General features: G+C 39.6%; 1 protein-coding gene across 2 annotated transcripts in view; it reads right to left on the bottom strand.

The window, feature by feature from the left end:
• Positions 1 to 1,116: 1,116 nt before the first annotated feature.
• The window catches only part of KCNK10 (potassium two pore domain channel subfamily K member 10), a 70,959-nt gene continuing 47,804 nt past the window's right edge, over positions 1,117 to 24,271 (bottom strand). For both annotated transcript variants that reach the window (XM_085317656.1, XM_085317655.1), the window contains exons 6-8: positions 7,167 to 7,353; positions 3,920 to 4,062; positions 1,117 to 1,740 (exon numbers count right to left, since the gene is read on the bottom strand). In XM_085317656.1, the coding sequence (XP_085173782.1) occupies positions 1,117 to 1,740; positions 3,920 to 4,062; positions 7,167 to 7,353 (954 nt within the window). The remainder of the gene's footprint in view (positions 1,741 to 3,919; positions 4,063 to 7,166; positions 7,354 to 24,271) is intronic.

Here is a 24,271-nt window from a genome sequence, read left to right as displayed (position 1 = left end):
CTTTTCTTAAATTTCTTTTTTTTGTTTTTGAGATAATGACTGCAGCTCACATTTAAACCCAAACTCAGCAAAAGGGGCATAGAGCCCTGAGATTCTATGGTTGCCCTGGCCCTCATTTGAATAGTATATAGGCTCTTATGTCTATTTTTAAAAATTTAGATTCAGCTACAGAGAATAGCAGTTTGCTGACATGCAAAAGCTATAGCTTTTCTTCTGTCTTCATAGKCCTACAGCATTAAAATTGAAGTCCTTTCAGTGGTAGAAAGTGTGAAACAAATTCTTTTAAAAAAACAGTTGGCCCACTGTTTTATACACTTAGCCAAATATCATTAAATTAATGTTTCTCTTCTTTTAAACAACACAGCATGAAATGCAGCATTTTCTTCATATGCACTTTCTTGCAGTGAGTTTACACTGAATATTTTGAACAAGAGAAAAAATATCCTTTTTTTTTTTAACTGGTTATGATAAATACCCACAGTTTCTTTCTTTTTTAATGGAAAGAGCAATCTGACCCTTAAAATATGTCTGTGTTGATTTTTCGAATCAGCATTTAGCTGGTAGCTGTGTCCACGGACATTCTTTTGGAGTTTAGAAAGACAATGCATCAGATTCAAAAATGAAAAGAAAAAAATCTAGCCTGGATCACGTGCCAAAACGTAAACTAAGCCTTACTGAAAGTTTCTAGTTAACTCCAATCATTTCTCCTCTTTATAATCACCAGGGGAAGGCTTAATGTACACGCCATTGAAAAGTTACACTCTTTTTCATTCCTTTGAAAGGTTCTTCTCACATAGCTGCCCTTTGTCTAACATTATGCCATGGCAGCAGCACTCTGATGGTATTGCCATGGTTCAGTCTCTTCCTTTGTGTTTTACCCTGGTAATCTTATACAGGCTGAAATTTCCATGTGCGTAGCTTTCTGTTGCCATTCTGCAGTGCTGTGTTCCTGATTTGTTTTGGCAGAGCAAGCTTGAGTCTTTATGGCACAGTGAAATATTCCTCGATGCTATATAATTCAGACTGATTAAGGAGTCTGTATAAGGCACGTGTCTCAATATATATATGTATATAAAAACATTAGCATTGTTTATTCAAGTCAAGCATCTTTTACATTTAATTTCTGTCTTCAAGTAATGCTTTGTTTTCATGTTCCCTTTCTTTGGTTTCTGTGGGGATCATTCCATTCTCCAGATCTGAGTGCTGCTGGATGCAGTTGGTTAGGACTGCAGTGCTGGAAGAATTCTCAGAATTACACATCTTCTCTGTCTCTTCTTCCTTTTTTTCTTCATCCAAAGAGTAGTTTCGGAAGGTCTCATAAATTTTACGCACATCTTCAGGGATGGTCTTTTTGAGGTCTTTGTTTTTCCTTTTGGTCATCTTAGCAGATGATCCAAATTTATTGATGATGTTGTCCTCAGATGCCCCCTGTCCATGCTTGTTGAGTTGATCTGACCCTTTAAGGCGCAGGTTGTTAGGCCTGTTGTTGATGCTTTCCTGAGACGAGGCCTTGAAGCGTCCTGTTTCCAAGGCAGTAAAGACAGAGCGCTTCTCTGGAGAGAGCATGTCTAAGGAGTGGGCCCTCTGGTCCAGGCCTAGGCGCCTACGCTCCATGCTGCGGATGGTAGCTGCCCTCTGAAGTTTGTCGTGGATCTCCACACTGAGCCGCCTGCGTGTCTCTCTGAACTCAGCCGTCACGTTCGCTTTCCACTCAGCTGCGTGGGCTTTTATTTCTCCAACCTTTACAACAACAACAAAAAGAAACAAATAGAAAACCAAAAGAGAAAAATGAAGTGACATTCTTTCCTGTTTAACACAAGTGCACAAGCACTTTCTTGCCTGGCATRGAATTGGAGATGAGTGCAAGCTCCAGCACACCTCACAGGCCAGACTTCAGCAGCACACTGGTTRTACTCAGGCCAGCTCTAATCACTGAGTAGTGGTTAGCTAACGGCTCGTGTAGCATATGGATGGCGTGGATCCTTTTTCACATTTTGCCACCCGATACATTTTATAGATGTGCTACAAGATGGCAAGTTTCCATGCTAATCCCTCCCTGATTAAGAAGAGAAGAAAATTCCTGATTTATAATGTCAGCAGTAGATGGTCAGGAGAAGGTAAAAATGATCACATATAGTTATGTTAATATGCTTCAGAACAAGACAACCAACCAGTGCAGCCATACAATAACCTGTATGCTCATGGTTGGAGCTCTTTAATCTCATTGTAGGTTCTGTGCAGTGCCACAAGGCAATTTATATCAGGAATATCTATTGCATAATTTCAAATACTTCAAAAGGCTAGTAATCATCCAAGCTAGGGTCCCTTCTCAGAAAGGGAGCAAATGTAGCTGTCTTTAGTGGAGGTTTCCATTGCATAACTGTCCAAATACCACCCCCTCAAGCCAGCAGTGAGCACACTGCCTCCCAAAAGAGGAGTTTTCAAAACACAGCAATATTCTGTGTGGGCATCATATGCATGTCCTTAAATGTCTCACTGTTCTGTTCTTTTTTTTTTTCTTTTTTACTCTTTTTTCACCTGAGAGCAGAATAATGACTAAAAATAAAGCACTGACATGGTTGATCTATAGAACAAATATTTCTTGGGAAAGGGGAAAGGGGAAAGGGGAAAGGGGAAAGAGGAGGGGAGGGGAGGGGAGGGAATTACCACGCAATATCTCAGTCAGCTTAGGCCTTTTCCAAAATTCAGTTTGTTCAGACTGCTGTGGCCAGGACTCAGTTTCTGTACCCAGTGGTCCATAAGGGAGTTATTTTTGGCTCCTTAGGCCAGAGGAGCAGGTTTCCATTTCTAACTGGACTAACTGCGAAAGCTAGCCTCACAAACCCGCTGTGAGAGTTCAAGTTCCCACCTATGAGCGCCACAGCCAGGCATTGTAGGTGTCCTGCTGCTGATCAGCTTGTCAGCTGAAGCTCTCTGTGAAGCCTCCCTTATTGATGGATGCACGGTGGATGCACCGGGCCTCAGGTGACTCAGCCGACTTCATAAATAATAAACAGCATCATCCCTCTGCCAGACCTTGGCTATGCCTGCTCTTTGACTAACTCTGCCAGGTTGGCCTTACTTGGAATTTAGGAGGAGACTGCATTAAAATTTGAAATTATGTAAACCTCCTCTCTAACAGTCTTCAGCTCAGGATGCATGGCAGTTGCCTTTCATTTTCCACTCTGATTTTGAGTGAAACATTAGGAATACTGTCCTCAAATCATGGAARGCATGTTCTGTGTGAATTTATGCACATTTTCCCTGATGCTGTCTACTCAGTTTCTTCCATTTTTAATAATATGGTACTCAAAAAGGAGGCTGACTTCAAACCCTTCAACCACATACTCTGACATAGGGAAAACTCAGTATCAAAACAGGATTTAAACACAGATGCTTGTTTCATAGTGGACTGAGCCAACYGATGTCCAAGAATAATGGACATGCTACAGCATGAACAGAATTTGTAGGCTCTGAGATGGGCTTAGGAAGAGCTGCCACATTAGGCAGGAGAACAAACTGAGTAACAGTAGTGTTTTTTTTCTKATCTTAAAAATCCATGTATCACCAATATTTGAACAGTGAACAGTTATGATTTTTGTCACTATTTTGTAATTAGTTTCAGTGAAGGCTAGMTTCTTTTATTTCATAACTGCAAACCTACCAAGCTGTTCTATGTATGCGGTAGTACTGACAGAAATGTAACGACATATAGGTTTGTTTCAGTTGCTTTTTCTCCTCCCTTTGTAAGGAAGCTAAAGCTCACAGCTAAAAGGATACCAAGGTAGTCAGTGGAGTGAACCAAAGGGAATATTTAGCATTTGTCAAACAGAACAGCATCCTTAATTAGACTAGCAGGAATCAGGAACTTAGAGCTCTCTTAGAAAATGATAACCCACTGAGAAATTACTAGTCATACCTCTTCTTTTGTCTTCTTGGACAGGACTCTTAACCAATCTCCAATCATACTCAGAACAGCAGCAAAATAGGCAAGACCAACAAGGATCCAGAACCACACTAAGGGTTTATACCACTCCCGATAATGGATGTCAGCATTTCCTCCTGAAATRAGTATATATTTATGATAAGGAGTCATGAGATGCCAAAATTATGCCAAAATACTTGTGATTCTGAGAAATTCACTACAGTATTTCTTGACTCTTGACAACACCACTGTAGTTCTAGTAAAAGACTAGAGGCTTGGCAGATGGCAGGAACACTGTCTGTTTTTAAGTTAAGACTCAGCAAAGATTATCTATTGTTCTGCTACTTTCTGACCTGCCAGAACAGCTAGTAAGCCTTTTTCTTTATATTGCAGATACTCCAAAAAATTCTGAAATTCTTGCATTGTAACATACCTGTAACAGCTTAAACACATTACCAAGAAAAACATTTAATACAGATAGTCTTCTTTATTCTGAAATGCATGCAGGTTGATAGTTGAGACACTTTACAGTTCAACTCTCTTGGGTTATAGAGTTTCCAGATTTTTTGCTTTTAAATACAGGATTCAGAGACCTCTGTGGGGGAGACAGAAGAATAACTTTGCTTTCCCCTCCTGATCGGGGTATCTGACAGGAACCCACTCCTATATACTGCCTGCTTAGGTATTAGTTATAGCGATGCATTCCCTGACCAGTGGTTTGAGAGTAGATATGGGTCAAACAAAGCTACAAATATCCTATATGGTTTTTACGCAAGTCTTATGAGGAGCTAGTAATACAAGTATGTGGGACATCTGGCAACTCTAGTGGACTGTGAAGGGCCTAAAATAAGTGCGATAGCATCCAGGCTATAACACACCACAGGAGAGAGTATACTTCTTTCAGAAGAAAGTAGCCACAACTTCATTTTTGAGAGTCCTGGTCCTACCAGAGTGTGTTAGGTGGGTTAGAGACAAAGAGGCTGCACTGCTGCATATGCACAACCACATCCCTCAATGCAAAAACTACCCTTGGTGGTACCTGAGTAAATGTCTGCTTGAAGAGCAGGCCTATCTGGGGACTCAAGCAGAGGAATGTTTATTTCCTGGACTCCAGTCTGGGATAAACAAGAGCTAGAGACTAACCTGTACCTGGTTACGACCTGAAAAAGCTCTTAGGATTTTTTCCCCCATTAAAATCCCCAGACAACACAACTGAGAGTATTCCCCTGAACTTTTTTGCAATCTGATTCTTTAAAATGAATTTTATGCAGGCTAAGTATAGTTACAGTGACTGAAGATTCTCCTGAAAGCGCAGGCATTCAAGTATTGTCAGGGACCCAAATATTGTTTTTGATGTTAATCTTTCCCCATACACTGTATGAAACATTCTCTTTTTCTAGTCTTCAAGAGTGTGAAACAATGGGAGATGGGGGCTGCTGTTGCTATGGTACAATGAGGCTGTTGTGGTCACATGTGTCTCTGCAGAAGTTTGCTATAAAGCAGACTGTCTAGGTATGTCTTATGGAGTAATCAGACTACAGATATTATGAGACCACTTTTTTTCAGCCTATCAAATATTCTATTTTTTTCACACTCCATCCACTACTGTATTTTCATCACTAGTGCAAAAACATTCCCAGTTTGGCAAGATATGGGCCACATTCTACCTGGAATAAATCAGTATAGCTCCACTGATGCTGCTTTACCCAACATGATGTAGTATTGTCTCTTTGATGTTGAAGGAATAAAGATATGGAGAGATTAAAGTGACAGAAAATAAAAGTGACAGAAAATATGTGTCAAAATCAGCAATAAAACCTACATCTCCTGGTGATCACCTGGCCTGAAACTCTTATCATAAGAACCTTTGAATTTTTTTCATTTAAGGTCTTTCATTTGATTTTCAAAAAACTCTGGTTGTTAGTAGCCACCCAGCTGTGGATTTGATCATGTTGGATGTAGAACACTTTAATTCATTTTCTATAATTATATTACTAAAGAAAATAATATTAAAGTGCCATATGCTTAAGAAAAATACTATGAATTATTTTTATTTCACACTATGCTAAGATACCACAAAGCCAGAATACCAGTGAGCTTCTTTTCACTTTTATGTAGTTAAAATGGACTGAAGTAATGCATTCAGTTCTGTATTTGAACACTCATAAAATGCTCACTTTTTTCATATCTGGGGGGTCTTTTTGTTCAGTGCCATTTTTTCTCAATAATTCACATAATCTTTATCACAGTGTTAAAAAAAGGAGGATGATAGTGTTGTCTACAAAAAGACTTGTCTACAGCTCTTCAGAGAAGAAAATTCCATATATCTTGTTGTTTCATTTGATTTTTTTAAGGCATTCATATTTCACTAATTTTTCAGGGGGGGAAATAGTGGCATAAAGAAGCCACAGTAGAGTAGTTGTAACACAGGCACCTTAATGCATTTATTATGACTACTAACAGGAATGGGGAGTAGAGGTCATGCAATAATGGGAAAAGAAATTCCACTTATTTTAATCATCTTTTCCTTAGCAAAGCTGCAGAGTGAAAAAAAATCTTCCTTTCTCTCTAGCCAACAATTCCGACTCCCTCTTTAGTAATTGATTCAGATGGATATTTATAGTACCTGTTAGTCTGTATTAATCTTAGTATCATCCTAGTGCTGAAATGCACACCCCATTAGTTCTTCCCCTCCCATGCGAGTTTTCCTTAACAGGGTAGCTGCAGTGTCAAAATTTCTGTCAAGGTTAGAGGACAAAATCCAGCCTCTGAAATGCTGCAGTTCAGGCAAAAGAATTTTTTAGCAGTCTACTGCATCAGACCAGACAGTTTTCCTCTCCTACAGCTCAGCCCTACTTTGGAAAAGCTTCATTCATTCATCATTTTGGCTACTTGCTTCAGCAATCAGTGACAGAGTGAGACCTAATGGTCTATTGCAAGTCTTGAATTCAATAGGAAAGTCATTTGACTTGTGCATAATTCATTGCAGGATAAAGGATAATCAGGACTTCCAAGACTCATGTTATTTACATTGCTGAAAGGTTGCACTCTGCAGATGCCAAGGCACCTGGATCTTAAATTAGCCTGGAGTCCTGTCTGCTGTTGCACAGTAACCCCGACAGAAACATCTGGCATTGTTTTACTGGAATATATTTTGAAAATACATTTCTTCTCTACACCAGAGAAGAAATACCAAGAGATAAGGCCCCCATGCACAGCACCTCAGCTCAAAGCTGCTCACCTGCTACAAAATCACCAAAGCCAACAGTAGTCAGAGTGACAACCACAAAGTAGATGGACTCCAGGGCTGTCCATCCCTCGATGTGTTTGAAGATAACTGCAGGAATGGTCACAAAGACAATGCAGCCTGCCAGGATGAAGAGGATGGTAGAGATCACCCGGATCTTTGTTTGACTCACTTGCTTTTTCTAGAAGAAGGAAATAACAAACAAAAGAAATATTTTGAGTGGATTATTGGAACTTTATCCCTGGTGAATAGCAGACTGATCACGTTGGTGATAGTTGAAAAGATATTTCTGCTTCTGCCTTTTGTGAGCTTATTAGGTAGAATACAGCCCGCTCCATTAGTGAAAACCCTCCCCAGGTAATAATGAACCTCTGTGTCTGGCTCTAAAACAATTATGTTTCCTAGTTTCCATTCGCTAGGCATAAACCTATGAGAAACACAACCTGGAACAATTCTAAGTTTCAGTACACTCCAGTTTGACTTCAGCACGTAAAAAAAGAAGTGGACACTCATTCACACTTCCATACATATCTGTACACCCATATTACCTTGCCAGTAATAAGTAATTCATCCAGCATTGCAAAGCTAAAGTGAAAATAAATTCAAAATTGGTTCTAAAAACCTGAGATTGTATTTACAAATACTTCATGCTTCTGGTTTTCCAGACTTTTCTTTCACCCAGGATTTCCAGCTTTTATTCACAAATATGAAGGTTAAAACTCCCTTCCCAAAATAAACAGAGATAGCTATAGTATTATTTTACATGAGAAACAAAGGTTTTATGTTTTCATCTTTGAAAAGTCATGGAGAACTGGAGAGGTGCCTGAGGACTGGAAGAAAGTCAGAGTGACTCCTGTCTTCAAAAAGGGCAAGAAGGAGGACCCAGGCAACTATAGGCCAGTCAGCCTCACCTCCATCCTTGGAAAGGTGGTGAAACAGCTGATTCTGGGTGTCATCTCCAGACATACGGAGGAAAAGAAGGTGATCAGGAGTAGCCAGCATGGATTCACCAAGAGAAAATCCTGCTTAACCAATCTGAGAGCCTTCTATGATGGAATGACTGGCTGGGTAGATGAGGGAAGAGTAGTGGACGTTGTGTACCTTGACTTCAGCAAGGCTTTGGACACTGTCTCCCATAACATCCTCATAGGTAAGCTCAGGAAGTGCAGGCTAGACAAGTGGACAGTGAGGTGGATTGAGAACTGGCTGAAAGGCCAAGCTCAGAGAGTTGTCATCAGTGGTGTGGAGTCTAGTTGAAGGCCTGTGGCTAGTGGAGTCCCCCAGGGATCAGTACTGGGTCCCATCCTTTTCAACTTCTTCATCAATGACCTGGACGAGGGGACAGAGTGCCTCCTCAGCAAGTTTGCGGATGATACCAAGCTGGGAGGACTGGCTGACACGTCTGAGGGCTGTGCTGCCATTCAGAGAGACCTGGACAGGCTGGAGAGTTGGGCGGAGAGGAAYCTCATGAGGTTCAACAAGGGCAAGTGCAGAGTCCTGCACCTAGGGAGAAATAACCCTAGGCACCAGTACAGGCTGGGGGCTGACCTCCTGGAGAGCAGCTCTGCAGAGAAAGACCTGGGAGTGCTGGTGGATGACACATTGACCATGAGCCAGCAACGGGCCCTTATGCCCAAGAAGGCCAAKGGTATCCTGGGGTGCATTAGGAAGAGTGTTGCCAGCAGGTCGAGGGAGGTGATCCTGCCCCTCTACTCAGCCCTGCTGAGGCCTCATCTCGAGTACTGGGTCCAGTTCTGGGCTCCCCACTACAAGAGAGATATGGAGCTACTGGAGAGAGTCCAGCGTAGGGCTACAAAGATGATCAGAGGGCTGGAGCATCTGCCCTATGAGAACGGCTGCGAGAGCTGGGCCTCTTCAGCCTGGGGAAGAGAAGGGGAGATCTTATCAATGTGTACAAGTACCTGAAGGGAGGGTGTCAAGGGGACGGGGACAAACTCTTTTCAGTTGTCCCGTGTGACAGGAGAAGAGGCAATGGGCAGAAATTGAAGCACAGGAAGTTCTGCCTGAACGTGAGGGGGAATTTCTTCCCTGTGAGAGTGACAGAGCACTGGCACAGCTTGCCCAGAGAGGTTGTGGAGTCTCCCTCTCTGGAGATCTTCAAGGCCTGCCTGGATGTAACTCTGTCTAACATGCTGTAGGTGACCCTGCTGAGCGGTGAGGTTGGACTAGATGACCTCCAGAGGTCCCTTCCAGCCTTACTGATTCTATGTCAAATACTAAACAACTTCAGATAAAATTAGGTATGTAAAACCACACTGGAAAGCACTTGAACAAAAAACTGTTTGTGGATGTTACTGTCTGCTATAAACTGAATACAGATATTAGCATTGTCGTTGCAGTATTTCCACCTCTGGATGATGTAGACCCTCACTTTATATGATGTGAACTTAAATTTTGTTTTTTGCAATAGTGATTAACTCTGGATTAACTTTATTGACTCTGACCGACGTATTTCAGATTTTCATGTTCTAAATGAATTCAAAGTTCAGTGGAGTTTCACAAGAAATCTGGAAACTACCAGAAACCTTAGTGAGAATTAACTACAGTGGCAGTGTAAATTCTGTACATTTATCCTGGAAAGGGAATGCAGAAGTGGATGCAGAAGTCACATACTTCAAAATTAGTTTTCCAAAGCAAGCATCTCTCTTAACCCAGAAATAAAAACTCATTTCAGGTTAGAACATTTTCTAGACATAGGTTAACATTTCAGAAGTCATCTTTATAATATTCAGGTATATTGCCTGAACCAGTTAAAAATCTAACCAGCTGGTGAGCAGTACTGCTGTTCTCCACTAAAGCATGAGCACTTTTTTAGGAGATGCAAGGTCAAACCTTCATTAAGGGCTTACCTACGCTGGGATGCTCTGCATTTAGAACCCAGATAATAGCATAAACGTACCATGTTTCAGAAACAGTTTTATTTCTGAAACTATTTGAGATGATCTCTACTCTTAACTTTTTTTCTTTTTGTATGTGTGCATAGTCTTCTATGTCTGGCTAAACAAAAACAGTTATGTGAGATCAGAAATATAATGAGAGAAGTGAGAATAATCAAATATAAGACATGGAGAAAATCACTGCTGAAGTACTAAGGAGATAAACAACACAAGAATACTGAAACTTACTCTACTTCTATCCCCTCTTTTCCCATGGAGTCATTCTGAGCAGCTTTCTAAAATACTTGAAGGATGACCTAGCTTAAGAGTTACTGTTACTGACGCACAATCAGAATGGCATGATTTCAGGCTTACTCTGTGTGTGTAGTGAAAGGTAAATAACTGTTCACCTGGGTGCTGTGTGGTATCTTAGACTGGTACACTTGATTTTTTGCCATGGAAGACCAGGATTTATTTACTAGTTTGGCCAACGTGACTTCATCACTTCTACTAAACACTTCATTTTCCTGGTGTGTAAAATGAAATGAGAAACACCTACCTACAGTGGAAGTTATGAGACATATGCACTGCTATAACATACTACTAGGAATCCTTGGACAAAAACTACTTTAGAGCTGCCAAACCCTGTCAGTATAGCAAAGTTATGCATAATAATCCTTTTTCCAGTCCCCATATAGCAACATTAGCATGCATTTCAATGAGAGTCAGGATAGTCTCGCCTTACAATAGAAGCAAGAGTGGAAGGAATAGTATACAAATCAGTACCAAATGTTCAGGACATCCACTTGTTTATGCGTGATAAATTCAGCCATAGATTTTTTTCTATGTAAAAATGTGAACAATTTTGTACCTCAGCTGCTCACACAAAAGCGGAGCAGCTAACTTTTTTGTGTTCTTCCATTGGTACAAATTACTACAGAAGTCAGAAGGCAATGGTGGATCAGGCCCAGCATTTTTAGGGCAACTGAAAAGAGTGCAAAAACAGATAGCAAAGCAGAATTACTAACTGGAGAAAGACAGGTGAAATTCAGGATACAACTGAAAAGGGAATCTTTTTACAACATGAACTAGACATTCATTTTGAAGACATTCACAGCAATAAATGTTAGTAGGAATTGCTATGGCATAAATGCCTCTATTTATGGAATATGCAAATTGCAGTAACCACATACAAAAAAAAAGATGGCTTGCATTTTTTCCTGTTTATAGAGTTAGCATTGCTATTTCTTTACAGAGAACGTCCTTATGTGCTGCCAACATTTTCAGGAATAACATCATGCAGCCTTTACATTCCAGTTTTGGAACAATTTTATCAAATCACTCTAGACTAGCCTAAGCCACTGCAGTGTTACACTGTACCAAGTCATTGTTAAAAGAATACATATAAATAAAAAATACATATATGTACATGATATATCTGTATATATGTATGTATGTGTGTATATATATATATGTATATTACATGAAAGGCTGAGGAATCTGAAAAGTTTTAAACTTCAGAGCTTTGCCTTATGAAGCTTGAAAAATTAGTCTGTGAATTTCATAAGAAAAGAAAAAAAAAAATTATAAGTTCCCCAAAAGAACCTTCTTTTTCTCAGGACAGCATTTTCATAGGAACAGCCATGTTACACACCTTTGTTATTCCTGCTCTCTTTTTCCATGCCTGACACCTTACCTACCATGGTACAGAACTGCTTGCCCTCCAGACTAATGACTGTATTCTTGACTAAACTGTTACGCAGTTTTAACAGGAGGGAAAAGAGCAGTGCCACACAAGATGGACTAGTATCTATGAGCACTCCCAGATAAGCATGCTCTGATTTCTTAAGGCTGGGCAGAACCCAGGTCAGCCACGTGTTCTAACAACTAAGCTGTTATACAAAAGATGGCAACCACCTGCAGATCAGGGTTAAATCAGGTATCTGTCCTGCCCAGTCTAAACAAAAAGAGGTCAGTCCCTTAGTACTGGTTCCTTAACTCCAGTTTCTCAGAAGCACCTATCTAAATCTTTGAAATAGGTATTTAACTCCARATACAAAACTGCATGACAGACAAACCCACACTTTCCTTGAAGACTGGCTTTAGTTTCTCCAAATTCAATGTGTAAGCTATTCTGGACCACAGCTTTGGGCACCTGCCTCTCTCCATATGCTACACAGAGAAATTTGTCTTTTATGTGATTTTTGTTGATCTCACTCACAGAGCCAATTATTTCAATTTTCAGCCTCGTGGTACTGAGCACCACATTGTCACTTTTAACATCCAGTCCTTAATGCACAGGAAATGTGTAGACTATCAGCTCTCTGGAGGAGGGACCATGCTTTTCCCTTCATTAAGACTATGCTTAGCTCAACTTAAGAAATAAAATGAGCCTTTTAAAAACAGTAACGATATCAGTAAATTAGATAGGTCATAAATAAGATTAGGTATTCTTTCCCTTCCTGSTGCCAGTTTATTATCACAAGATCTAGAAGGAATTGTCACCTATCCCTTCTCCTACGTGGCCTTGCTTTGCTGTCCAGGTTTCTATATTAGTGATCCATATAAATTCATCACGTATTGGAGTTCATTTCAGAGTAATAGGTCTGTCCGACAAAGAAATCTGATGATATATCCTGTGTTCCCATAGCATATAAACCTCAAACAACCTTGTGGAAACTGCTCTCCAGCAATACACTGGCTTTACCCGCAGACAAGAATTGCATTCCAGATTCCAAACAGTAAAAGAACTTTTTGTTTTCTGAAACTGTATTTTCAATCTCGAGCTAAACAATGCACAGCAAATAGCTGAGCAATTGCAGATAGGTTATCTTATGTGGTGTAAGCAAAATGAAAACACATTTAAAAGAGATGTTTTCTACTTCTTTTTTTAGTTTTGTTTTGCCAACAAGTTCTGCACTTCACATTTATGAAGCAGATAATTTGTAAGACATTCATCAAATACAAATTAGCGACTGCTAACGAGAAAGGCTTTAATTTAAATCCAACTGGAGCTAAAAGATCTAAAAAAGATTGAGAAGGAATCTAACAAGAAAAGAACAGAGAGCTTTCTGTGATCTTGGAACCTATGAGGGTTTCCAGGTCACCTCCATTTACTAATAAAGGTACTGATTTTACTCTTAACGTAGTTAAGTCAACATTACTATATATGGCATCATCTTGTTTACGTTAATTCAAAAAACCTACTGTCAGTTTGCTCTAGTAATGTAAAGAGCAGTGAAGACATGCTCATGAAGCAATCCTTATTTATGGAATTTATTTCTTATGCATCTTTCCCATCAATGACTGTGACTTTGCTTTTTGCTTGTTTTTTATCATGTCCACTCAGATCTTACCTGGTTTTGGTCCTATCTGGTAACTTTAGGAGCTAAAAATAATAAATTCCATTTTCCTTCTTTTTTTTCTCTCTCTCTCTTTGGTTCTATAGATCACARACTGATGAATTAGATTCCTTTATGGCTCTTGACTTATCAGGAGAATTAATTCAATAATGATTTTTCTGACTTGACTGTCAACAATAAAAAGACCAAACACAGTTCTTAAGTCCCCAGGCTGAGGACACAAGAATGACACTTAGAATTAATTCATATTCCTTTCCAACTAGAAAACATTAAGCATGGGATCAAAAGATGCTACATTTATATTCACTTTTCAGACAAAACTAATAGTTATATATATGTATATACACAGTATATGCAGTATATGCAGTATATACAGTATACCATATTTCAAAGACGCTCATTCCAAGATTTTGTAGTGTCACCTCTCATTTTACAGAAACTCCCTCAATCTACAGCATTGCTTAACCAAAAATAGCACTGGAACATTTGCTGCCTCTCAGTGAGCTCATCGGGTTCCTCTGCCTTCCAAAGATTTTCTCACTCTTTTCTGAATTCCTGACAAATACCCCCAGATTCCAGGAGAGTTGTTTACCTTTTTGCCTAGACGAACAACATCGTATTTTTAGTACTAGTATCCTGTGTTTTCCTGCAACATGCTGTCCTGATCTTTGCAGAACACTTTGCATTTTGGAGCATTCCTCCAACAAAAAATACATTTCTTCAACATTTCTTTTGTCCCCTTTGCCTACTCCTAACTTCTTCATGTCCTCTCCCATGCTGCCAACTATTCTTGGAATAGATTCTCTCTTCCTGTGTACTAAAYAAACAGATTGTCTTCCAAATCAGTTCCTCCAGATCCTACTATTTTAACAAGAGGRAAGCCAGTCTTTGTATCAAAGCATAAGACAGAATAACTGATATATTGATTCTATTTCTTACATGTGATCTTCAGCACATCTAATGAAGAGGGTCTTTCAGGACACTTGGCCAACCTGACACAACTTATACATCCCAAAYGGATGTGGCATTTAGGAACCCCACATAGCCAAGAAGGCAACTCCCCTCAGAAAGTACAGAAGAATTCTAAGTACATTTTTGCCAGGAAATGTAAATATATATGACATTTCAGACACCTCAATGGGTTAAGAACAGTGTTTTGGACTATTTCGCTACAGACAGGCCCCCACAGAGAGCTGGCTAACCAGCTCTCTTGGTGCCATTTAATTCTGATGTTTTACAAAGAACGCTGCTACTAATGCACCAGAAGATACAATATCCATCCTCTATTTCTTCACTATACTACAGGAGAAACAGATATAAAAAGCTGTAAAAAGCCACACTTGTTACTCAGCTAGGTAAAGACACTCCTGAATACACACAGGGCACAGGTCAGAGTAAAGAGGTGCTCTTTTTCATAGCTATTTTTCCCCTAAAGCCCCATAAAAATGTTAAATATTGACCTTTTTTTTAATTGGGAGGGAGCTAGTCTTCAGACTACGTTCCTTATATCTGTTATTGGTCTGCAGGTTTCAATTTCTGTTTAGTTTCAAATAATAGTTTAGCCTTTCCTTTCTTCTTCTTGAGTACAATAGCATACTTCATTCTCTGCAAGAAAACCTTGCAGTAGCCTCAAAGGCATATTTTGCCTGTGCTATGGGATTTCTCACAGCTATTAACACTATAAAGATTGTAATGTTGCAGTCATTCTAGAGAAAAATGCTATTTGTGACTAGTGAAGCAATCACAAAATGTTCTCTCAACTAGCTAGCCCACAGGGAGAAACTCTTACTCTAGGTGGGATGCAGATCCCAAAGACTGGAAGGAAAGTACCAGGAGGAGGATGTAGCAGCTCCCCTCTGGAGAAAAAGCAGATGCGACATAACACTAAATTCCCTACCTTTATCCATCCTGTTTGTAACCTTGAATGAACATCTTTTGAGTGCAAGTAGCACAGTTTTCATGTCTTGGATGAGGTACCAAGCGCAGCTACTCTCCTGAGGTAAATCCTCTCTGTTGCCTTTCAAGAGCCTTCATACCCCTACATTTTGGCATTTCCCCCAGTGTTGCCCACRGCAGTTTCAGAGGATATTCTGAAGTACACTAACCAAAACAGCTTCATGTATTCATTTGAGGGGAAGGTCAATGGTACCTATATCATCAGTGATTCTGCGTTCCATCTCCATTTCTGTCTCGCTTTTCCTTTATTCCCTGTATTGCAAACCAGTACTTAAACTATGTCGAGTCAGAACATTTTCTTTATGATATAAGGCAGCTTTTCAGAGATGACAAAACCTGTATCAAAACCTGGTATATAGGATTTGACATTTCAGCATGGCACTGTTAGGAATGCAGAGAAGTTTCTATAGCAATATGACCAAAACTTGAGGCAATAACAAACGGAGGTCATTCACCAATAGCACTTAGGGAACAGTTTAACTTTCAGGCTGATAAGTTGAAAAGTTCACCTGTTCTTTGGCATTGATCAGTAGTTTCCACTGAAGTATTTCATTTTTTAAGCTTCATACAGAGTATCTAGGAAATCCTAGCTTCTCAGTAAACTCTTAATCATGCTTTCAGCTCTTGTTTGTCTTGTGTTTCATGAGAGATAATTGCTTGAGACTCATGAGGTTTATTTCCAGTGCACTTACTGCAATTAAAAGCTGTGTAATTAATACTTATTTTAGCAGGAGACAGGCAGGTATAGCTTTACCCTTTACAACAGTGGTTTCTGACTATTTCAAAGCCTAATAAAGGACCATTTTACTCTGTTTCTTAACGAAAAGTTTGGGAATTAGGTTCTGTACGGAAATGCATCTCCTTTCTTCCTGCTCATGCTGAGATCATTCTGAATACAGGTCTGGTTTCAAATTGAATGACAGCTGGCAAGCAATGGGCTTTGAYACAAAGAATTTTGCACTCTACAAAAAGCTAAAAGAGATCAAGAAAAATACTAAAGATAACAGAGGATCTTGAGGAATAGGAGTTCATATACTACAATTGCTGGAGTCTATCCAMAACCAGAAAACAATTTAATGTAGTTTGCTTCCCAAATGAGAAATTAATTACTACAATTTACTGCAATACATACAGGTACCTGATAAATAAAATCTTTGTATTAATCATGGATTCCTGTCTCACTTTTGTAGAAGATTCTGTTTTAAGATCTATGAAATATTAACAGCACTGCAGTTCACTTACAGAAGTATGACTCCAGTAAGAAAAATTATTAAAGGTTTGTATCTCTAATCATATTAACCTATGAAGAAAAAAAAACAATTAAAGGATATTAAAATGCCTCACCTAGGCAGGCCAAACAGTACTTTCTGCCCTGTAGTGAATGTTTTGTATTTCTAAGCTGCATTGCTCAGTGCTTAACACTCACACAAAGAAGTGTTAAGAGGTATCAGACAGTTTGGGACATAGACTTTAGCACATGCTGGGTTTCAGTTTTTGGTGAAATGAGCTGGCTTGAGATTCCCAGATAACAATGTCCTCTAGATTTAAGCTAGTTACAAAGTTTTATTTTAGAATAGTCTTTCCTTCTGTGTTTATACTATCATCTCTAGTAGGACTGATTTGATTCCAAAATTGGAACAACGATTCTGTCTTCCTGATTTTGACATGTTCTTCCTTCTTAGCATTGCTGCTTTCTCTTTCCAGCAACCCCAGGAATGCTCTCCCAACACCTCCTGAGGCTCTCCTCAGAGGCAGACGTATTTCAAGACCTTCGTGATACTCTCTTTGAAGTTGCCTCAGGTTGATGCTGTACCTCTCAAACCCTACAGGCCTAATAGATACTGCTGATAAAATCAAAAAGTTTTAAAAGTCTCTCAGAGAATTCAACACCTGTATTTAATAGAGGCCAATTTGCAAGCAGTTGTTAACTTTCAGGATTAAATAAAGATGTGCTCCACAGCCAGCCCATGTTAGCCCAAGTAAATATACTTGACAAGTAAGAACTGTGGATCATGAAACAGTGAAGGGTTTGCTGCAGTTAAGTTACYTTCATTGAAGCAGGTTATTTGTAAGCATTGTTAATTGAAATAAATAAGTAATTTGAGGAGATGAAATTCCAGAAGCTGCTACTCCAAGTCTGGGATCCATAGATTTTGTCATGAATTTACAAATACAAGTATATTATCTCAGCACACTACAGAAGAGGTGCTTTCCTGTAGCTCAAGTATAAAAGAGGGGGAAGGTCAATCAAAGAGGAAAAATGACATATTCAGACTCATACCACAAACCAATGGCTGAATCTAAAATATAATCCAGAGACAAAATTTACTCTGGTTGATGAAGAATCATTGTCTGCAATGAAGTCACAGCCTGCATCACTAGTTGATTAGTTAGCTCATGGGATTATCATTTACTTATACTTTGTGTTAGGCACAAAACCGTAAGGACTGCTAAAGCAGGTAATAATCAAAACCAAAAATAAAACTTCTTGCTATCTTTCCATCACCATAATTAAAGCACCAGTTGGAAACATAAAAGATATGACCTGCTGCATCTCAAGGAGGAAAGTATTTCAGAGACAGGCATTGTAAATTTAACACTCTTGCCTTTAATCCTCTCAGTTCAACATGGTAAAAGAGTCAACAGACACACTTCTGCTAGACATACTAAAGCGTCCAGATGTCCCTGGGTCTGGACTGTTTTACAACCGAAAAAAACAATTAGAAGAACTAGCTTTGCTAAGAAGGATATTAAAGGAGYCCAGGCAGGATGGAGTAGAGAGAGAAGAATACATCTGAAGACATCACAGTGACTAAGTTACTGATAAACTAGCTKAAAATACACCTAAAATCAATTTTCCAAAATGGGGCATTCACCTTGGTGATGAAGTCTTGGATTTCAGTCCSTGCTCTCAGGAATGCTTACGTATTTTAAATTAAACAGTTGTCAGACAATATTTTTTTCAGAGAAATATCAAAATCTGGACAGTGTCCTAGTGACAACATCAGAGAAATATGCTTCCTTGCCATGCTCTATTGTTTTCTGCATAGTGAAATTGCTTTTAAGGAGAAAGTGAGAACTGCATCCATCAAAACAGGTACACCACACTCTCGTGTGGTGTAGTCTACTCCTGTTTAAATTTCTATAGGCTGAAAGTGAAGAAGTCACTATACTGAAGCCTCATTTTCTTGATGATAACCCATCAACCCTGAATTGTTACAGACAAGTGATTCAGAGTGTAACATTCCAGCACTGACTGTTTTTAAAGATGATTATTTTTGATCTAAATAAAGTTCAATGAGGAAGYTGTGCTGAAATAAACAGAGGTAAAAAGTCTATTGACTTTGATATTTCCATGTTCAGCAGCCTTGCTGCTGCATATTGCTCCTCCAGGCTGCTCAGCTCTGCTGTGCTCCTTACGTAAAGCCTGTGCARTTATCACAAGTTCCAGATCCTTACAATACCTGCATTCCTTAATATCACTTTTATCAGCAGCTAATTTATGTCTTCAGATTTAGACAAGAGGAAGTGAAAATGAAAGCATAACACTGACCAGCTCCATAAGAATATCTAGATATTTTACTATTCTTGTGTTGTAGACTCTGTTATTAAGCAAGTATTCTTTATGAGAATTATGAATGATAACACCTTGTCTGCAGATCTCTTCTGGTATTCAACTATGCATATATCCATAACCTTAGCGAGAACTGTTTTCAAAATTTAGATTTGGGTCTAGGTTTTGTTTTAAATCATCCCTTTCTTCYGCAAAGATTTTGTGCAGCTAATTTACCAAGTTCATACAAAATACCACTCTTGTCGATGAGAGGGAATTCAAATGTAACTGCACCACGTGCTCTGSACTGCTGGACTGAGTGCACGGCTTGTGGCTGTGGCTTTCAGAACCTTTGTGCCTACATCTGTGAAGCCTGATGAGAATGGCTGTAAGGCCAGTTTCAACCACAATGCACTGTGTAAGACCAAAGTYACATGCATATTTTCAGCTGCACACATCTGAAAGAGCAAGACTCTGCCCAATTTGTATACTATCTTCTAGTGAAGTTGCCACATTATGGAAGCCACTGCTGGTGAAGAAGGCAAGGTAGCCTCAGCCCTCATTTTACTCCCACTATCCTTTTGGTCATAAGACCAAAGGTATGCCAAAGAAACAATCTGCTCTGAGGAAACGTTGTCTCCTACCTAGTGTCTGCCCACCACACATCCCAGCGCAAAAGCTGCACAGAAAAGACTACCAGCTCTTCCAAGGGGCAAGAGGAGCAGAAGGAGAAACCAAAGAAAACAAATAATCAACCTGAAATGATGACAGCAAATTTCCTCCACCATGTACCRAGCAGTTGTTTGCTCCTTCTACCCCATTCTTCTGGTTGAATCTTCATTTAAGCTTCACTTCTACAAACCTTAACCACTTCTCCCCACATCACAGCCTCTCTTCTTTCTAAATTTCTATTTCGCTTATCCCCTCCAAAACTTTCCTCTTCATAAAAATTGCATGCATCCAACCTACCATTTGCTAATATCACATTATTTTCTCTGCCTGTGTAGAATCATAGAATCAGTAAGGTTGGAAGGGACCTCTGGAGATCATCTAGTCCAACCTCACCGCTCAGCAGGGTCACCTACAGCATGTTAGACAGGGTTRCATCCAGGCAGGCCTTGAAGATCTCCAGAGAGGGAGACTCCACAACCTCTCTGGGCAACCTGTGCCAGTGCTCYGTCACTCTCACAGGGAAGAAATTCCCCCTCGCGTTCAGGCAGAACTTCCTGTGCTTCGATTTCTGCCCATTGCCTCTTCTCCTGTCACACGGCACAATTGAAAAGAGTTTGTCCCYGTCCCCTTGACACCCTCCCTTCAGGTACTTGTACACATTGATAAGATCCCCCCTCAGTCTTCTCTTCCCCAGGCTRAASAGGCCCAGCTCTCACAGCCTTTCCTCGTAGGGCAGGTGCTCCAACCCTCTGATCATCTTTGTAGCCCTATGCTGGACTCTCTCCAGTAGCTCCATGTCTCTGTTGTAGTGGGGAGCCCAGACCTGGACMCAGTACTCGAGATGAGGCSTCAGCAGGGCTGAGTAGAGGGGCAGGATCACCTCCCTCGACCTGCTGGCAACACTCTTCCTAATGCACCCCAGGATACCATTGGCCTTCTTGGGCACAAGGGCCCATTGCTGGCTCATGGTCAATTTATGTATTGTTCTGTCAGTTCAGACTCAAAGTCTTTAGGGGCTATAYTAAAAATGCTGCCTACAGATCAATGTTTTTACTGCCTTAGTACACTGAGACCTTGTTCTTGGTTGGCTTTTATGAGTATTAAAGTGGAATCATAGTATGTAATTAGACCTRTTGTTTTTACTGCAACAACAAGCAATTACTATTAAATTACAAAAACCAAGGATTCCTATCTGGTAGCTGACATTTTTTTTTCAGACATTTTCTTTTGGTGGAAGTGACCCAGGTGTCAGACTAAGCTCTGAAGATGGAAACCTCAACTCATAAATCTTGTATCAAACCTTTTATCGTCTTGGAATAATATTATATATGTGCACTGGTATATTGAATTTCATGAACCATCCTGACAGTTGTGTTCACAACTACTGCCAGAGACAGGATGCCAGCAGATGGCAGGTTGATCATTGCACTGGTCCATTCCCCTATGGTACTTCTTGAGTGGTGAAAAAAAAAAGATGTAGCCTTTTTTCTCACAGAAAAACACAGTGAATAACACTACACTAACAACAAAAAGAGAGGGGGTTAATATCCTCAGTGGGTTTTAAGCAGCTGTTTYAATAACAGACTGATGCTGGTTTAGTAACAATATGCAATAAAACTTGAAAGAGATCTTGTTGATTTCTGGTATATTTTGACAAAGCATCAGGAAGCAGGAGAGGAAACTTTTCCATCAGTTTTCTATTAGTTTAATCTGCTCATAAATGTAGATCTCAATGTTTATGCACAGATTTGGAGGGAAGACAATCCAACATCAAATCTTCAGAACTAAAAATAGGGTCATACTTCCCAATATATCATGTAGGTATAATACATTTATCTATGAACTACTTGTCAAATTTTGAATTCAGTGAAAATGGTGCAAATCCAGAATGACTTCACTGCCTAAGCTATGATCTGGATTCAAACCACTRGATTTGAAAACATTCTCTTCTGAAAGCTTGATACAGCTGATAAAAATGAGAAGAAATAGATGCTGATATGGGGCTGCAAGAGATTAAACAGGGGATGGTTGCTGCCTGATAGGAAGCAAACAGGGTCTCTGGACTATGGCATTACCCCAGTGAAAAAGAGGTAAAAGATGGCACTTAAAGGAAACCTCTCACAGCTTCTTTGCAACAACAAACTTTGCTGAGAACTCACACACCAGCCATGAATTGTTATTCAGGTGTAACTCTACAGGTTTAATGTGAGCCTAGGGAAAGCACAGGGATAGAGAGAGAAAAGTGAAAAAAAAAAGAAAGAGGACAGATAGTAGAGCAAATGGAAGGTGAAAAGGGAGACAAAAGAAAAAAGGCTGTGCTTTTAAATATTCCTCTTCTGCATAGTTACTCTCCTGTACAAAGTGCATTTTCCATGAGGTACTTAAGATTCATTTTCACATAAGTAATTTGTAAAGGATTCATGATTTTACTTGTACAGTAAGAAAAGAGTTCAGAGAAGCCAAAAATCTCTGCTGAAAAAAAGTGACCCTCTAAAACAAAGAGCAGCTAGAATAGATCTGATGCATCCAAGAAGACAAACAAAGTTGAGGAAAGGTAGAGCTTTAGAAACTGCTAAAAGCAAGCTTTCTTCTCACTCAGTGGAACTTCTCTTATTCCCATCCCCCATCTTCCAGCTAAGAACTACTTCTCCTGGGACTTTTTTTTTTTTGGGTGGGGGCGGGGGGAAACTTCCATCAGAACAGATGCATCTGTTCTGATAAGTCTCTCATTCAAGGAAGTGTGTTTTGAATTTGAGAAATACACAAAATAGTTTATTTCTTTCAGTGGTAAAGCTTTGCCACCATCCCTATCTTTGGTTGCTTGCTTATATCCCTGCACTACAATCTGTGTACTACCAGCTGTGAAGACAGACCTGTTCTCAGTGTCATGCTGTAAGCCAGAGTAACCAAGACCAGGAACTACTCATGGAGGTTCAATCTTAAAAGCCATCACGGAGCATGATGTGCTCACRGTGGATGTCTGCATCCATACTAAACTGCAAGACTGAGGGAACTGCTGTCTGGTTACAGTCAGCTAATCTTCTTTCACTTAAAATTTAAATAATCATTACAAGGTTTGAGTAAAGACTATCTGAAATTAGCCTACATTTAACACATGATAATGACAGCTGCTGCATTCTTTAACTCTGCACTCTGTCTAGGGAGTACTTTTATGTCTGTCTTCACATGCTTGCAGCTTCTGTGTGTATGGAATAGGCCAAATGAAAGGAATTTGCTCTGTTTTTTATTATAGAACCAACCTCAGGCCATTCATAATATCCTTCACATGCAAGATTAACAGTATTACTTTTACGACTTTATGCCATTTTGAAATGCATATTTAATTTCTTAAGTGTCTAGAAAGCTTTGCCAGATCAAAATGATTACAAAAATTARCAACTTTTTAATTAGATTTTGGGGTTGTACCTCATTTGCTCAGATGGACTGGCAGAATTGATTCATTAGTGAATCCAGATACTGCTGCATATACAGTGACTCTGGTGACCCTGCACATATGCCTTTCTGTGGAACCATACTTGTACGCATGTAAAAATAGACTAGTAGCCAGGTTCTACCTCAGAACATTAAAGACAAAATGTATAAGAATAAGAAGTAGCTGAGTATATTGGGTTTGGGTTGGGGGCACTTTTGTTTATGTCTCTGACCTAGTTGATGTTTATTTACAAAACATAATTACCCCAGTAAGAGATGCCATAGAGCAGCCAATAYGTGGTGTTTGCGAAATGGTTACTATTAGCTCCTCATATTCTTGGCAGTTCACTCTTCCCAGCAACAAGGTATACGAAAAGTTTCACAACAAGGTACATGAAAAGTATCTGTTTTTACAAAACACTATTTTGCAATGAAATACATCCAGCCCCATCTAGTCAGAGACAAATATATGGTTGTTTTCCTGGRTATTTACACATTGAAATAGTGGCAAATTTGTTTTTTGTTTGTTTGTTTGTTTTTCCAAGATATACAATAGTGGATGTCCAATTCCTCTGCTGAAATATTCTGTCAATACTGTGGGAGTAGTGCATATTTGATAAGATCAGATCTCTCTCCCCTTTTAAGAGTTTCAGATTGTTCTTAAAATTCAGAGTGTGGGGGCCRATCACTGTGATAGCTAAATGCAGCATTCACAGTTTCTAATTTGTGCTGCTAATTAACACAGGCTTGGTGGGGTTCCACACAGGTCAGAGGCAGCAGAAGTGCACTAGCACARCTCATCTGGGAGAAATTCTCCTTTCATCGTTCCAGCTACACTGGGCAATGCCAAGGGCAAGCTGTCCCTTGTGCAGCATGAGCAGGCTGCTCACAGTTACACTGTTGCACTGAGAAAGAGACCTGTTAAGRAAATGTTGAATGAAAAGACCTCTGTGCTGAAGTAGAAACCTTTCTCTTCTTCCCAGCTGCCAGTGTACATATACTGCTTGCCRCTTAGCCTTAAAAAAAATCCTAACCAGTTGAAATGATGAAATTCTGCTTCAAAAGAGATGGCATCAAGTTACAGTGCACCTATGAACCTTGCATACCAAGCTCTTCAACAGAGCATAGGTAGATTATATGGAAAGAATAAAGTGGGACAGGCCTAGTACATGAAAAACACCCATATCTGCCATTTGTTTCTCTTTCAAGGGGGGGGGGGAAGAAAAG

Source organism: Rhea americana, unplaced genomic scaffold (genome assembly GCF_003343005.1).
Source record: "Rhea americana isolate MKP2758 unplaced genomic scaffold, rheAme1 scaffold_5, whole genome shotgun sequence".
Lineage (NCBI taxonomy): Eukaryota > Metazoa > Chordata > Aves > Rheiformes > Rheidae > Rhea > Rhea americana.
Note: the sequence above shows the minus strand (reverse complement) of the source record. Positions and strands in the feature narration are given on the sequence as shown.